Source organism: Aspergillus fumigatus, chromosome 1 (genome assembly GCF_000002655.1).
Source record: "Aspergillus fumigatus Af293 chromosome 1, whole genome shotgun sequence".
NCBI classification, from domain to species: domain Eukaryota; kingdom Fungi; phylum Ascomycota; class Eurotiomycetes; order Eurotiales; family Aspergillaceae; genus Aspergillus; species Aspergillus fumigatus.
The window spans coordinates 1991605-2005100 of NC_007194.1; the positions used below are offsets into that span (position 1 = coordinate 1991605).

At 51.9% G+C, this 13496-nt stretch overlaps 6 protein-coding genes across 6 annotated transcripts; 1 reads left to right on the forward strand and 5 right to left on the reverse strand.

Annotated features, from left to right (window-relative positions):
- Positions 1–210: 210 nt before the first annotated feature.
- Positions 211–2592, reverse strand: AFUA_1G07000 (uncharacterized protein; the record flags this gene model as incomplete). The annotated part of the gene is made up of 2 exons (XM_077803855.1): positions 211–2069; positions 2125–2592. The coding sequence occupies 2 exons, from the start codon at positions 2590–2592 to the stop codon at positions 261–263; spliced, it is 2277 nt and encodes a 758-aa protein (XP_077660026.1). The 3' UTR covers positions 211–260.
- A 695-nt stretch (positions 2593–3287) lies between these two features.
- cds1 (phosphatidate cytidylyltransferase) lies at positions 3288–4792 on the forward strand (the record flags this gene model as incomplete). Its single annotated transcript, XM_745356.1, has 4 exons — positions 3288–3380; positions 3447–3819; positions 3881–4674; positions 4754–4792. 4 exons carry the CDS (start codon positions 3288–3290, stop codon positions 4790–4792), a joined length of 1299 nt encoding a protein of 432 aa, XP_750449.1.
- Positions 4793–5572: 780 nt separating this feature from the next.
- On the reverse strand, positions 5573–7130 carry AFUA_1G07020 (putative cyclin; the record flags this gene model as incomplete). Its single annotated transcript, XM_745357.1, has 5 exons — positions 5573–6006; positions 6077–6404; positions 6458–6586; positions 6640–6721; positions 6787–7130. 5 exons carry the CDS (start codon positions 7128–7130, stop codon positions 5573–5575), a joined length of 1317 nt encoding a protein of 438 aa, XP_750450.1.
- Positions 7131–7611: 481 nt separating this feature from the next.
- Positions 7612–8233, reverse strand: AFUA_1G07030 (uncharacterized protein; the record flags this gene model as incomplete). Its single annotated transcript, XM_745358.1, has 2 exons — positions 7612–7963; positions 8016–8233. The coding sequence occupies 2 exons, from the start codon at positions 8231–8233 to the stop codon at positions 7612–7614; spliced, it is 570 nt and encodes a 189-aa protein (XP_750451.1).
- A 273-nt stretch (positions 8234–8506) lies between these two features.
- On the reverse strand, positions 8507–9617 carry AFUA_1G07040 (putative fructosamine-3-kinase; the record flags this gene model as incomplete). The annotated part of the gene is made up of 2 exons (XM_745359.3): positions 8653–9617; positions 8507–8603 (listed from the first exon to the last, which is right to left on the reverse strand). The coding sequence occupies exons 1-2, from the start codon at positions 9612–9614 to the stop codon at positions 8507–8509; spliced, it is 1059 nt and encodes a 352-aa protein (XP_750452.1). The 5' UTR covers positions 9615–9617.
- Positions 9618–9981: 364 nt separating this feature from the next.
- On the reverse strand, positions 9982–13087 carry AFUA_1G07050 (armadillo repeat protein; the record flags this gene model as incomplete). The annotated part of the gene is made up of 3 exons (XM_745360.1): positions 9982–10974; positions 11033–12732; positions 12799–13087. 3 exons carry the CDS (start codon positions 13085–13087, stop codon positions 9982–9984), a joined length of 2982 nt encoding a protein of 993 aa, XP_750453.1.
- Positions 13088–13496: the final 409 nt, after the last annotated feature.

Sequence of the window (13496 nt, forward strand, 5' to 3'; positions counted from 1 at the left end):
TGTCTTGACATAGTCCATGCATCTTAATAGGACCCCTTGTATTGTAAGAACTTCTCCATGTAGTATTTTTGTGCGGAGTAGTATCTACATGCGTCCGTGGTCATGTTGCTGTTTTTCAGTTGGCTCCTTCGGTATTCGTAACTACTCAATACTGTACCTACCAGCACTCTTACACGCACGAGGTATACTTCGCATTATTTAATTATTATTTGTCCTCATATCATATGCGGATTCATTAGTATACACACACATAAGTCATGTCAATCGTCTCGCTTTGCACTCGGGAATGCCTCTAAGAGCGCTTCTGCTTCCTGAGGGGTGACGGCATCATCGAGGATCTCATGGGCCATCTCCACCGTCTCGTCATCGATGCCGCCCTCGAGTATCGGTCCTTCGCTGAACGCCAACCGTGTCAGCACCACTAGAAACTTTTGCTTCCCACCAGCGACTCGACATAACTTCGATTGCAGGTCCACGTTCTTGTGACGACGGATTACTCCGTAGACTAAGCGCATGAGGCCGTTGACCATGGTCGCGTGGAGATCTCGCTCGGGCGGATACGTGTAGAGTGCATCCAGTTCGTCATGCATGGCTCGTATCATCCGCGCAAGCACCGTTGGGTGCTGTGCAATGACGGAGCTTCCGTGCTCACTGGCCGGTGCAACTGGATTAAAAGCTACCGAGGTGAGAAAATACATTGCCTGCAAGCGCATGCTGCAGATGTCCGCCGCAGTATAGGGAGGCTGCCCTTCATCCGGCTGTGGTGTCTCACTCAAGAGGTTGGCCACACGGTCTACAATGTAATTCTCGTTGGCAAGCTGATCTTGCTGGGTCTCCTGGACCGATCCAAAGGACTCCGCTCGGATGCTCGTTGAAAGCAGATTCAGCATTAAGGTGATGTCTCGAATGGGTTGTGAGCAATTCAGCATCATCAAGACAAAGTCGTAGCGCATGTGCCGCCAGAACCTCTCCATCGTGCGCTCCATGTGTATACAGAGATACGCCATGCGGTACAACAGGCTTAGCGCTTCGGTCGAATCCACAAGGACTTCAAGTTGGGACAGCGGCGTCTGCCGTACCTGGCCGAGGTTCTGACGCGACACGGGCGAGTTTCTGAAACGAGGAATCCCGTTGATATCTCCCGACTCTTGTAGCACTGGCACAAGATGGTCGATCATGTCTGGGACGCACGACGGTGCATCCAATGCTAACAGGTGGTGGGTAATCTCCATGAACATCGGCACCGGCTTGAAGAACTTCTCCTTTAGGGCCCGGGACCATAGCGATGCGATGACTTGCGCATATTCCACCACATAGTTGCCCGAGTGCAACCTTGCTGTTTCCTCCAGGACAATCGTAGACAGCTTCCGTCGCGGTTCTGAGGGAAACGCCATTTGCGATAATACCTCTATATCGCATTCCTCGTTGGGATATGTTTTGTGGTTGAGAATGGATTTCATGAGTTCTGCATTCCGGTCCTCTCTGCGGGGGACTGGCTCGTCAACCATCACATCATCCATCATCTCCTCGTCGAATAAGTCCTCAGGCGGCTCAGGTACAAGCTCGGCTGGCTGACATAGTGGCAGAGGTGTGGGACTGCCAGAATCGAGCTTCCTTTTCTTCTTTCCAGGCCCCGTGGGGGTTGTCCGCTTTGATTTTGCGGACTTGCTCGGCGAAATCGCCATGATTTCATCATCGTCGAATCCATCGCGAAAAGGTAATACTCTTGTCTTCTTGGGCGTTACGGGCGGCGCTTTGTCCTCCGCCCTGCTCTTTGCCTTCAAATTGTTGATTCGCATAGTTTCTTCGGCTAGGTCTTGTTTGAGAAACGCATTTTCTGTGGCCAGTAGTTCGCCTTCGGCTCGAGCTGCCTCTACCTCCTCCTTATGCTTGGCTGCCTCCTCCGCCATAGCCTTGCGCAAAGCAGCCAGTTGTCGATCATAGTTCTCGACTAGTTTCGCTTGGTTCGCTCGGATGATGGCAATTTCTCCCGCTTTTGTCTCGGCCATCGATTTGGCAGCCGCCAGCTCTTCCGTCATCTGTTTGAGTCGTTCATCTTCTAAACGTAACTGCAAGTCACATTAGCCAAAAGCCTGCCGTTGTATATGCTTCCACAACAGATACCTTCTCCTCCAGCGCATTGTAAGCCTCGTAGATATTGGCTTGGTACGGGTTTCCCCGTCCTTCTTCAATGTCCATAGGCTCTAAGGCGGACTCATTGCGGAGAGGAACAGCTTGTCCTGCCGAAGCAGGCGGCTGATCCAGGGCAACAGGAAATCCAGAATCACCATCGAGCACTTCCGCATCAAATTCACCCACATCCAGAGAATCGTAATCGTTCGTCAGACCGGTGTGTAGACGCGCAGGCGGTTTCAACGTAGCATTGATAGGTATTGATCGGGATTCTGCGACCGCAAATTGTCGGTCGACTTGCGCATGTGAAGTAGGAACAGTGTGAATAGAAGCTTCTGATTGCGCTGGTTTTTGCGCCTGTGTAGCTAGATACGCGTTCTGCTCCAGCTGCAATAATGTACTGGGAGGCAGATCCTCGAGGCCATCATCCGAGAAGAAGTCATCGTCCTTGTCTTCCATAACCCACTACTCGAGGTCGCCATGAATCAGAAATGATCTGCTCGAGTATTGTTGGAAAAGAGCACGAATATGTTTGTTTTGTTGTGTTTTATTTGGTTACCCAGAGAAAAGATTCATATTCCTAGGAACCAACGGAAGAAAAACGAAGGCCTGACGTAGTGCCGAGTCACGGGAAGTTGTGCCTCATCTTCATCCTGTTCTCTATCCCACTCTCTTTATCAATTCTCTCCTGCCTGATCATCCTCCTATCATCAAATTGATGATCCAGGGTTTTGAATGCCGACGATTTAGTTTTGGAGTTCTTTGCTCTGCGATTCCCATAGAGCTCTTCCTGCATCGTCTCGTGTCTCCTTTACCCGACCGCTTTCGGTCCCTACTTCACATGAAAATTTACTAGTAATCAACGCGACGATCGCTCCCAATAATCATCCTCACTTGCCGTGTGCCTAAGGATTCTTTTTGGCCTGATTCTCCATCTTTTCCCCCTGTTCGGGCCCCATTTCGTCTCTTCAGACCCCAGTCTCAGGTTCCCTGAGATTTCCCCGCGATCTCACCTGCTCCCGCGCGTAGTCGCCCTGAGAAAGCGGTCTCTTCCTTTTTTTGTTGTTGCATTAAACCCTTGCTCGACCATGTCAAAGTCACGCCGGAACGTCCGGTTTCAACACCGAGGAAGCAACGGCTCTGAAAACCGTCGGATGAGCATCTCAGATGCTAGTGATGTGGCCTCCGACCCTGGGAGCCCGTCGAAGAATGGCAATGTCTCTAAACCCGCAACGATTCCCGAAGAGGTGAGGCCACAAGGCAGTCGAATCAGTTTGATCATTTGGCACTAGAAGGCTGATATACTCGGGCAGAAACAGGAACAGCCTCAATTGTCCGAATATGAGAAGAAGAAGCAGACATTCATCACTCGGACAATATGGACGTTTGTGATGATTTTCCTCTTCTTCATTGCCATGTTTTCGGGCCACATTTACATCATCGGCATCGTCACGGCAGTCCAGATCATTTCGTTTAAGGAAGTCATTGCCATTGCGAATGTACCCAGCAGGGAGAAGAACATCCGCTTTACCAAGTCGCTCAACTGGTATTTCCTGGCAACCACCATGTACTTTTTGTATGGAGAAAGCGTGATTTACTATTTCAAGCATATCCTCCTCGTTGAGAAGGGATTGCTTCCTCTGGCCACTCACCATCGTTTTATCAGCTTTACGCTTTATGTTATGGGTAAGTTTTGATCACTTACTCTACAAGACCGGACCTGCCACTGACACTGTCCACTTTTTAGGATTCGTCTTCTTTGTCGCATCGCTGCAAAAAGGTCACTACCGTTTTCAATTCACCCAGTTTGCGTGGACACATATGGCACTGTACCTGATCGTCGTCCAAGCGCACTTTGTCATGAACAATGTCTTCGAGGGCATGATCTGGTTCTTCCTCCCAGCCTCCCTCGTCATTACAAACGACATCTTCGCCTACGTGTGTGGTATCACTTTTGGTCGCACTCAGCTGATCCAGTTGTCACCCAAGAAGACTGTGGAGGGGTTTCTCGGTGCATGGATTTGCACCATTATTTTCGGTTATTTTATGACCAACATCCTGATGCGCTACAAGTACTTTATCTGCCCGGTCAACGACTTGGGATCTAACGTCCTGACCGGACTGCAATGCAACCCCAACCCTGTCTTTGTGCCTCAGCCCTATTCTCTCCCAGAATGGACTGGCCTGTCCAAGACCTTCTATGTTGAGCCTATGCAGTTCCACATCCTGGTGTTTGCCACCTTTGCCTCTCTCATTGCGCCTTTTGGTGGTTTCTTCGCATCGGGCCTCAAGCGCACCTTCAAGATCAAGGACTTCGGTGAATCCATTCCTGGCCACGGTGGTATCACCGACCGCATGGACTGCCAGTTCATCATGGGCTTCTTCTCCTACATGTACTACCACAGCTTCATTGCAGTATACAAGGCCAGTGTGGGGGATATCATCGAGGCTGCCATCAACGGCCTCACAGTGGAGGAGCAGTTCGAAGTGGTTCGCGGTTTGGGCAAATACCTCTACAACCAGGGAACCGTTTCCGAGACGGTATGCTCAATTGATTTTTTTTTTTTTTTTTTTTTTTTTTTTTTGGCACGAAAGGACCACCTGCTCACAGATCATACAGATACTGGATTGCCTTAACGGCGAGTTGAAACGCCGTTGAAAATGACTCGCTAATGACCATCTCCTTTTTCGTGCCCGGGGCCCTTGATGAACATGTTCGGCTTCTATGCATCCTCTTTTTAATCTTTCTATTTTCTCCGTGTAATTTCTTGTCAACGCATTGGGTTGTTGGTGTATACAAGTCAGGAAAAGACGGTCGGGTGCCTGACTCAGCCGGGCAAAGACACGTTGGTCAGCCTGGATCATATTCCTTTTTGCTTTGCGATCTCTTACGTCTGCCTAGAGGTGGACTGGCCTCTCGATGCACTGTGTGAAGTCCCATCATATATAGCTTTCACGCGAGTGTTAAGGTACTTATCTACCTAAAAAAAAATTTGTCGTTTGACATGTAATGCAACAGATTGTGCGAGGTCGCAAGTAGCTATTATTCTGCAGCGATTGTATTGTGATATGACGTACGCCTCTTGAAGCATGGCTTGCGGAGTTCCGTCGGTAGACAAATCGTCAATAAGTATCTGGATGGCCCTCAGCATTGGGGACTCAGCAGCGGCGCCCGGCTCGTCGCTCAAAGCATGACGCTATGCATTCGGAGCACAGGTATATCCATGTCCTGTTGAGCTCTCTTGACTGAGCGAGCTGTGCTCCGCTGGAATCATGAATCTCGTGGCAGGCGAGGCAACGGATCCATCGCCGCCAGCGTGCCGGCACAGCTGCCCGAATGCTCGAACCCGACTGTCGACCCTCTGCGAATGGTACCCAACAGTAGCGGATATGTCGCCTGTGTAGGGTGGTCTCGTGATTTCCTGTCCCAGAAGACAATTCATTCCTCCACTTCGTACTCCTCCATCTCGATCTTGAAGTACTCAGCGACGCGCGCCTTCTCGGCCTTTGCGCACTCCGAATCCAGCATGAAGCGCACGGCGCCGTCCCGGCCTCGTTCCCCAGCCTTGGGTCTCTCCCCGTTCGCAGCGACAGGCGTGAGCGGGTGCACCGCGGGTGCGGCTGCGGCTTCCCTGTCTCTATCTCTCTCTCTCTTTTTTAGCGCAGGGCGGTCTTTGCCGTCTCTGGCGCCATCCGTAGGCTTAGAATCTCTGCTGTCTTCGACCCAATGCGTGTACCGGGGTAATCTCTGGTCCTCTGCTTCTTTGTTCAGCGGGATGCGGACTGTGAGGAATCGATCAGGTGGGAAATGCGGGCCGACGGTCGTCGAGTTGCGGTTGTGTGTGTATAACTCGAGCAGGTCAAAGAGCGTTTCTGGGTTTGTTAGAATTTGTTGCTGTTGCTGTTGTTGTCTATAGACTTGAGAAAACGGCAGGAGACCCACCCATTACTTCTTCGCGGCTCGTCCTCCATTGCTCGTAATCTGACCCCTGCTCAACGGGCTCCAGACGCTGATCCAGCAGGCGGCCAGCGAGTTCGAGAGAGCAAAAGGCCATGGTAGAGGTGGTCTGCTTAATGGGGGCAAATGTTCGATAGAGATCCTGCGAGATGCGGTAGGCGAGATTGGAAACCTCGGATTGCGGCGACAGACCATAGTGTCTGGCTAGCTTGATCAAAGTCCTCTGCGGATGACGGGTGCGGAAGTCGAAGCCCGACGCTTCGAGCATGAGCCTCTCGAGGCCGATGATACCTCGAGCATGCGCTTCGAAAACCTTGCGAAGGATGTTAGTCTGCCCTGGTTGCCAGAGAGCCAATGGGAACTCACGGGGTTGTCAGGAGACATATGCTCTGATGGAGGGAGCTTCAGGTTGTACGCAGCACATACAATCTCCCGGGACTTCTTAAGGGTGTCCTCGATCTTGCATGCCGTGAATAGAGCAGCTGCAGCCGCATCCTACCAGTCACGTCAGCATAGTTCCACTGCAGATTAAGGCATGGTGCGACTACCATGTAATTGTACTCTGTGTCGGGGTGAATAAGGCGGAATTTATGATAATAGACAACAGCAGTGTTGAAGGTACGAATAGGCCTGTCGGGTCAGTAGTCGTCCTTGATCTAGCGACGTTCATTTGCAATTCAAGCAATCAGACGTACAGATAGAGCACTCGGCGCACGTTGTCGATCCATGTCACCCCTTGCAAGCGTAGAGCTTCCTCACGCAGAGGATTGACGCCCATGGCCGCGATGCATTTCTGAATTGTTTGTTCAAAGATATACGGCTTGGCTACCTGGATGAAGGATGGATGGATGGCAGGGGGTTCCGGTAGAGAAGGTTCGGCTCCAGCCGGCTGTGTCGTGTCATCCTTCTTCTCCGAAGTCATCCTGTGGTGCTGGCGGAAGAATCTTCTTGTTTTGCCAGGTAGAGAAGGGTAAATTGGTAAATGTACGAGGACCCAGGATGATGCGTGATGGATGCGACTGAATCTTTGGCCGCGCATGATTGGCGGGATATCACGTGAGACGGATCACGTCTTGTTCCGCTCTTCTTTGCATATTCAAAAACTGAGTAGTTTCACCAGGGGATTGTGATCAGATGGATCGCACGGAATAGTATCTGTTTTTTTATTTTTGCTGAGACGTTATGTGAGCGCGTGTTATCATTGTCAACTGTTGGGAATACATAGAAGATCAAATACTATTCAAGTGCTTATGGAATCATGGCACCCCTCTTCCAGCTCTTGTAGCCTTTGCCAGCTCACTCTGGGCAGTATTGTCCGCATGGCGCTGATAGATGGGAAGATAATGGTCCTTCTCACTAGTCGTCTCCCTTACACTCTGTCTGTCTTCTACAGCACGAAGCCATGTCCTCCATCGCTGCCAGACAGGCTTATCCTCTCCACCCTGACCCTAATTCCCAGTCCGCCTATCTTGAACTCATCAAACACCCACAGGTGCACGGCCCAAGGGCCCAGCACCAGATCAGGCATTGAAATCCGATTCCCCAAGAAAAGTTGGTCCCCCGGGATGCATCTCTTTGGTCGACTCCTTCAGACGGGCCAGAAACTCCTGGCGGACCTTGTCAGTCTCAGTAGCCACGTCCTCGTCCTTGGACTGAGGCTGGTACTGCAGGAAGCAATGGAGCGCGGGAATCACCCAGGTCGTTACAAAATCCATCCAGACCTTTGCGCGGGCTTTCTCGTAGGGGTCTCCAGGAAGCAGACGCGGCTGATGATCGGGATAAGCTTCTTCATAGTACTCCAGGATGAATGACTTGAGCTTGAGGTCATTTCCGTCGCTCTGTCCCGTAGGACAAGCGAGCGTGGGGACTAAACTGCGCGGGTTCAGCGTCTGTACAGTGAAAATAGAACGGTCAAAGAGCTCACGAACAAAACCACCCCGCATGAAGCTTCAAAGGCTGCTCCGCCTGATGCCTGTCGACCAGCGCTTTTGCTGGTCCGCTGGCTTCGGGATAGATCTCGGCGTCTGGAACGGAAGGCATCGTAGTGACCTGGTTATTTCTAGCGGGTTCCTGGTATTTGCAGATCAACCAGAGACTTTGTGGCAGGGTTTGGGACAGGAACACGGCATTAGGTCTTTGCATTCGTTGATTCTGTGATGGAGATCTGCTGACTCACTTAAGATGCCAATAACAAGATATGGACAGTTGCATATCCAGAATTACTCCTGTTTTTTGTCCTTATTCGTCGTTGCAGATGAGGAGAATCTTCATTGAGCCATGTATCAATATATCACACACCTGCAGATAAATAATCGGGATAGCTCTAAGATGCTTGATGGATAATCATGAATTTCATCAGATTATCTCTAGTCTAGTCTATCCCTAGAATCGTCAAATGATAAACATCAAGGTCAACTAATCGCCGTACTTCTTAAGCAGCTTCTGCATAATCGATACAGCACCCGATCGATATCCAGCCCCGAAGATGGCATGATGGTTCAGGTGATGATACCTTCCAAGTCAGCAAAAGCTCTCGTATAACGCAAACAAAACACACTTACAGCTCATACAACCTCACGCGGTCCTCATATTCCTCCACTGGCTCGGTCTTGGGCACAATGCGATGATACGCCTCGAAGAACGCCGGCCCAAACCCCCCAAACATCTTCATAATCCCCAGCTCATACTCGCTGTGTGCGTAGCATGCCGACGGATCATACACCACCGCGCCCACCTCCTCGTCCTCCTTGCGCCCACTGCTCACTATCCGTCCCAGGTCCGCATTCCCACTCCACAGATCCCCATGCACCACCACTGGCGTGATCCCCTCCCCCTTCCCCTCGCGGTCATACCCCAGGTGCCCATCCCTCAGCAGCGCCGGCACCACACTGCGCACCGTCCGCTCCACCATCTCGCGCAACCCCACATCCTTCCCATTCCGCTTCTCCGACGTCTCCAGTACCGTCAACAGCCGTTCCTGCGCGTAGAATTCCGCCCACGAATCCCGCCATCGGTTCGGCTGCTTTGTGTCCCCGCAGAACGTCGGTACGGGGAACCCAAACCGCCGCCTGCCCGTCTCCGGGTCCGCCGGCGCAGGCGTAGAGTGTAACTTGCCCAGCCGCTGCGCGAGAGACTCGCTCGTCCGCCGGCTCCGGCCGCCAGCACCAGCACCCAACTCGAGGAACTCGGTCGCAAGAAAAAAGCTCTTGCTCTTGTCCTTGCTGTCTTGCGCGTCCAGCGGCCCCCAGGCTAGTGCTCGAGGGCAGAACCCCGGGACCGAGTCGGCGATGGCATTAAGCGACTCATACTCGCCGCGGAACATCTCCTCTGCGGCCTGGCCGTTCGCGGACGTCTTGACGAAGTACTGGCGCTCTTCCTCGCCTGTTCCGTCTGCAGTGGGGACGGTGGCACGAATCACCCCCGTGCTGGTGAAGCCGGAGCCTAGGTTTGCGGTTGAGAGGTTGGCTTTGGAGGCAGCGGGGAGGGAGAGTGCGCGTAGAATTGTTGCGGGTACTGGTGCCATGTTATTGAGATTGTTTTATCTGAGGAAAGCGAACAGTTTCGAGTAGTAGACAATTGTCCCCGAGGGGTTTTATTACGGCCACAAATCAACTGACGATATGACGTCGTAGGATCATTGAATCCCCACCACCGATAAGATAAGCCACGCAAGCATCATTATTAGAAACACAACAGGACCGAGGTATATGTTAATAACTTGATATTATATTCAAAACCAAGCAGCCGTGTTGAAAACGATACGTCTTGTAGATGATGCATTTTATACAATCGTTCCAACGCCCACCCATGTCAAGGACCCCGTATCCAGTCCCCTGGTAATGCCTATGCTACAGCGAACCAGTAGCAGCGAAACAAGTAATACACAATCGCTATGTTTGCGTCAAAGAACTGATCAAATGCTCTGCCGTTTTCGTGCGTTCTCGCACGTCAAGGTCAGCGTCATCAAGGAGGCTCGTCAACCGCTCCATTACGCCAAGGGACCGTAACTTGAAGGCTCGTTCGCGACAGCCATCGTGATCGCTCGCGTCGTCTTCGTATGTCAGATTGATGACTACCCAGACGCAGTTGATACGTACGTCTCGGTGGGGGTGGTTAAAGTAGCACATGAGATGTTGCAGAAGGGTGGGGTGCGACACCAGGACTTGCCGATGCCATGGAAGACTTGCGGCAAGATGGATGATGACAAATGTGACCGAGACGAGGATCTCGGTGGGAACGTTGAGTGCACGGCTGGCTGAGGAATCCCGACGGTGTGGGAGATTGATGGTGCGAGGGCGAAGCTTGTCCGCCAGCGCGTCGAGGATGAGGTCCTGCCCAATTTCTTTGAAGAGGTGGTTAATCATCTCCGACGCTCCTGATCCACATACAAGATTACGCAGCAAGTCGAAAGTCTGCTCCTGCACCGCGATGTCATCCTGTCGAGCCTGTGTGGTCTGATCCAAATCTCCATTCAACACGAGCTTCCGCCGCCGGGTCGCATCCGGCAGAAACATCTCCAGGCTCATCTTGGACGCCGGCAGAGTGTCGGTCATTTTGAGATCTTCGCCCCGGTTTTGCGAATCCTCCACCGGATTTAAAAGGTCGACTTGTTCCCCGGCCGAATTGGCTCGGCTCATACCCGCGGCCGCACTACTGTCCACGTCGCCTTCCATTCCCCGTTTCGCGAGGGCACTTGTAGGGTCCTGCGTAATAATCTGCTTGATCCACCCAGGCCCCAGGCCGTCAATAATTTTGATCTTAACATCGTTGGCCAAATTATAGGACACATGTTTCAGTGCCCACAATGACTCGATACGAAGTTTTGTGTTCGGCGAGTGCGCGTGCTCGCATAGGACCGGGAGAATATCCGCTGAGATAATTGCCTACTTGGGTCAGTTGCAAGTCGAAATCTAGAACATCCTTAAGGGGATAAGGACTGACCTCTTTCATGGGACTAAAGTCTAATGCCAGGTTGCAGATCACAGACGTCGCAGCAATTTGCACCTCGATGTCGGGATGACGGATCAGAACAAAAAGAGGAGCTGCAACACCAGCATCAATCAAACTTGTTCTCAAGACGCTCACAGAACGAGTAAGCATTCGCGCAGCACCACAAGCGGCCAAGAGAGTCGGAGTGGGATTGCCATCCGTGGCAGTGTTCTTGGGCGTCGATGGGTCCACTGGCAGCTCGTCAGGGCAAGGCTTGAGAGAGTCGATGATGTATGGCACCACTCCGTTCTCACACACGAGCTTGCGATATTCATCCTTGAAAGGAACAAGAGCCGCAAGAGCCTTCAAGATATTCTCCCGATATCGCATGACATGACAATGAGTCGGCGAGAACCCCGGTGGTCCAAGTCTACATTCTAGTGGCTGCGTATCAGAATTTGGAGCAGATTCGTCGGCGTCTGGGTGCCACATTGGCTTGGTATTCTCGTGAATCGGATTGTAGGTCTCCTTCAGCAATTGCGATAATCGCTTGATCGCGCCACCATCGACGGCGTGTTTTTGCAATTCCTGATCATCAATCACGAGAGTTGCCAGTACTGCAGGAGCTTCCTCCTTTACATGCGTGGTGGCAGGAATCAAACCACCGTACTCGACACTGTTATCGCCTGGTATTTCATAGTCTTTGTCGAGCATTCGGATAAGGATCGGGATCAACAGATAGGAGAGCAGGGAGACGCGATGTTTCTTTGCCAGGCCAAGACGGAAAAGGACTGTGATGAGGCGAGCTGCCATCAAGCGAACCATGCCGTTCTCCGCGCGAACCATGTTCAGTAGCCAGGGGACAATGCAATTCTCGTCGTCGTCAGAAGATGTGGACTCAAAAAGCGAGAAGGAGGTGGGGAACGAGTGGCTTGGGCGACGGCGTGCCCCTTGGTGACCTAAAGGTGGGAAATTGGATGCATTCGCCGGTGCCGTCGGGGTGGATAATGGAACCGATGGCAGCAGACTCTCAAGGGGGCTAATCCCGGCATGTCGGGGGACGGCAGAACCGGAGAAATATGTTGACCCCCAGGGGCCCTTTTTGATGTCCGAGGGAGCGAATTCGGGTAACTGCCTGGGGAAAACAGTCACAATACCTGGCGACGAAAGGAAATGTTCGGCTCGCCACTTGGAGTGCTCGATGATCACCGTGACCGCACGGAGGATTGGAGCGAGCTTGGCACTGGGAGGTGCTGGAGGGGGCAAAGACCCCAATGCGCCCGGCTCCTGGACATGCTCTTCTGCGCCAGGAAGAACGAACCCCTGGGCGACGACAAACGAGGCGACCTTGACAGCAAGAGCATCCAACACCCCCGAGTCAGCCAGGACAGTCTTGTGGGCCTCCTCGGTGCATAACTTCCCAATCAACGATGCAGCCAGTTCAATGGAAGCCTGTGCCTGATAAGATGTATAATCTTGCCCAATGATCTGAGCCAAGCACCCCACATGCTCCTTGGAAAAGAGCAGCTCGGCCAAACGAGTCTCCTTGTTCAGTTTCGGCTGACTTTGCAATGGTAGTCGATCTGCAATGCTATTGAGTGTTCGGAGAATGGGAAGGCAGAAGAAGGAAGGGCAGCTGGGAGACGACAGAAGTGACAGGAGGGTTGGAAGTATATTGCTGGCGAGGATGGGCGCAAGGAACGCGGGGCCGCCTGTATTGTTAGGATCTCAGTAATGGTGACCACTGGCGTTGTTGGGACAAATCACTGGAAATTTACCTTGAGCCAAACTACCGAGGATGATGATCGCCTGTAGACAAGCATCGTCTTCCTCCGACTTGATGCCAGATGATTCTTTAACCGGCGCCGTAACGCTCCCCCCGCTCAGTTTCCGTGACGTGAGGACCTTAGTGAGCACCGGAATGATTCCCCGCTTGATATAAATCTCTTTGCGCTGATCATGACCAATTGTTTCGTTCTTCAGACTGCGAAGTACTGCAGCTTGAGATGATACTGAGTCTGCGCTTTGGAGTTGGAGTAGGGTGGGAGGTGTAGAAGTGCGCGTCATAGTGGTTAGATCGCCGCCGCCGCCAGACGAATCCGTTTGACTCCTTTAACGACAATCGACGATAAGACGGGGGCCAACTCGATGCAACAAGCCGAAGAGCGCTGCTATCCGAAAATCAATGTTTGATCGATATCTTGCTCATGCGGAGTACAGGTGACGGAAGCGGGAGCGGAAGTCCAGGAGGGGTCTGATGCAGTGAGCTAGCAATTGATAAGGATAAAGCTAGATGCGATGAAATGAACCGAATCAATGAGAAGTCTATTGAGAATTGAATTCGCTTCGAAAAAGAAAGAGAAAGGAAACAGAGGAAACAGGGATAAGTATGTATGTACCAGCCTCGAATTGCGATGACAAGTAAACCATCATCAACGGACAATCTTTCTAGACCATTCGCAAACTGATGTCGCTG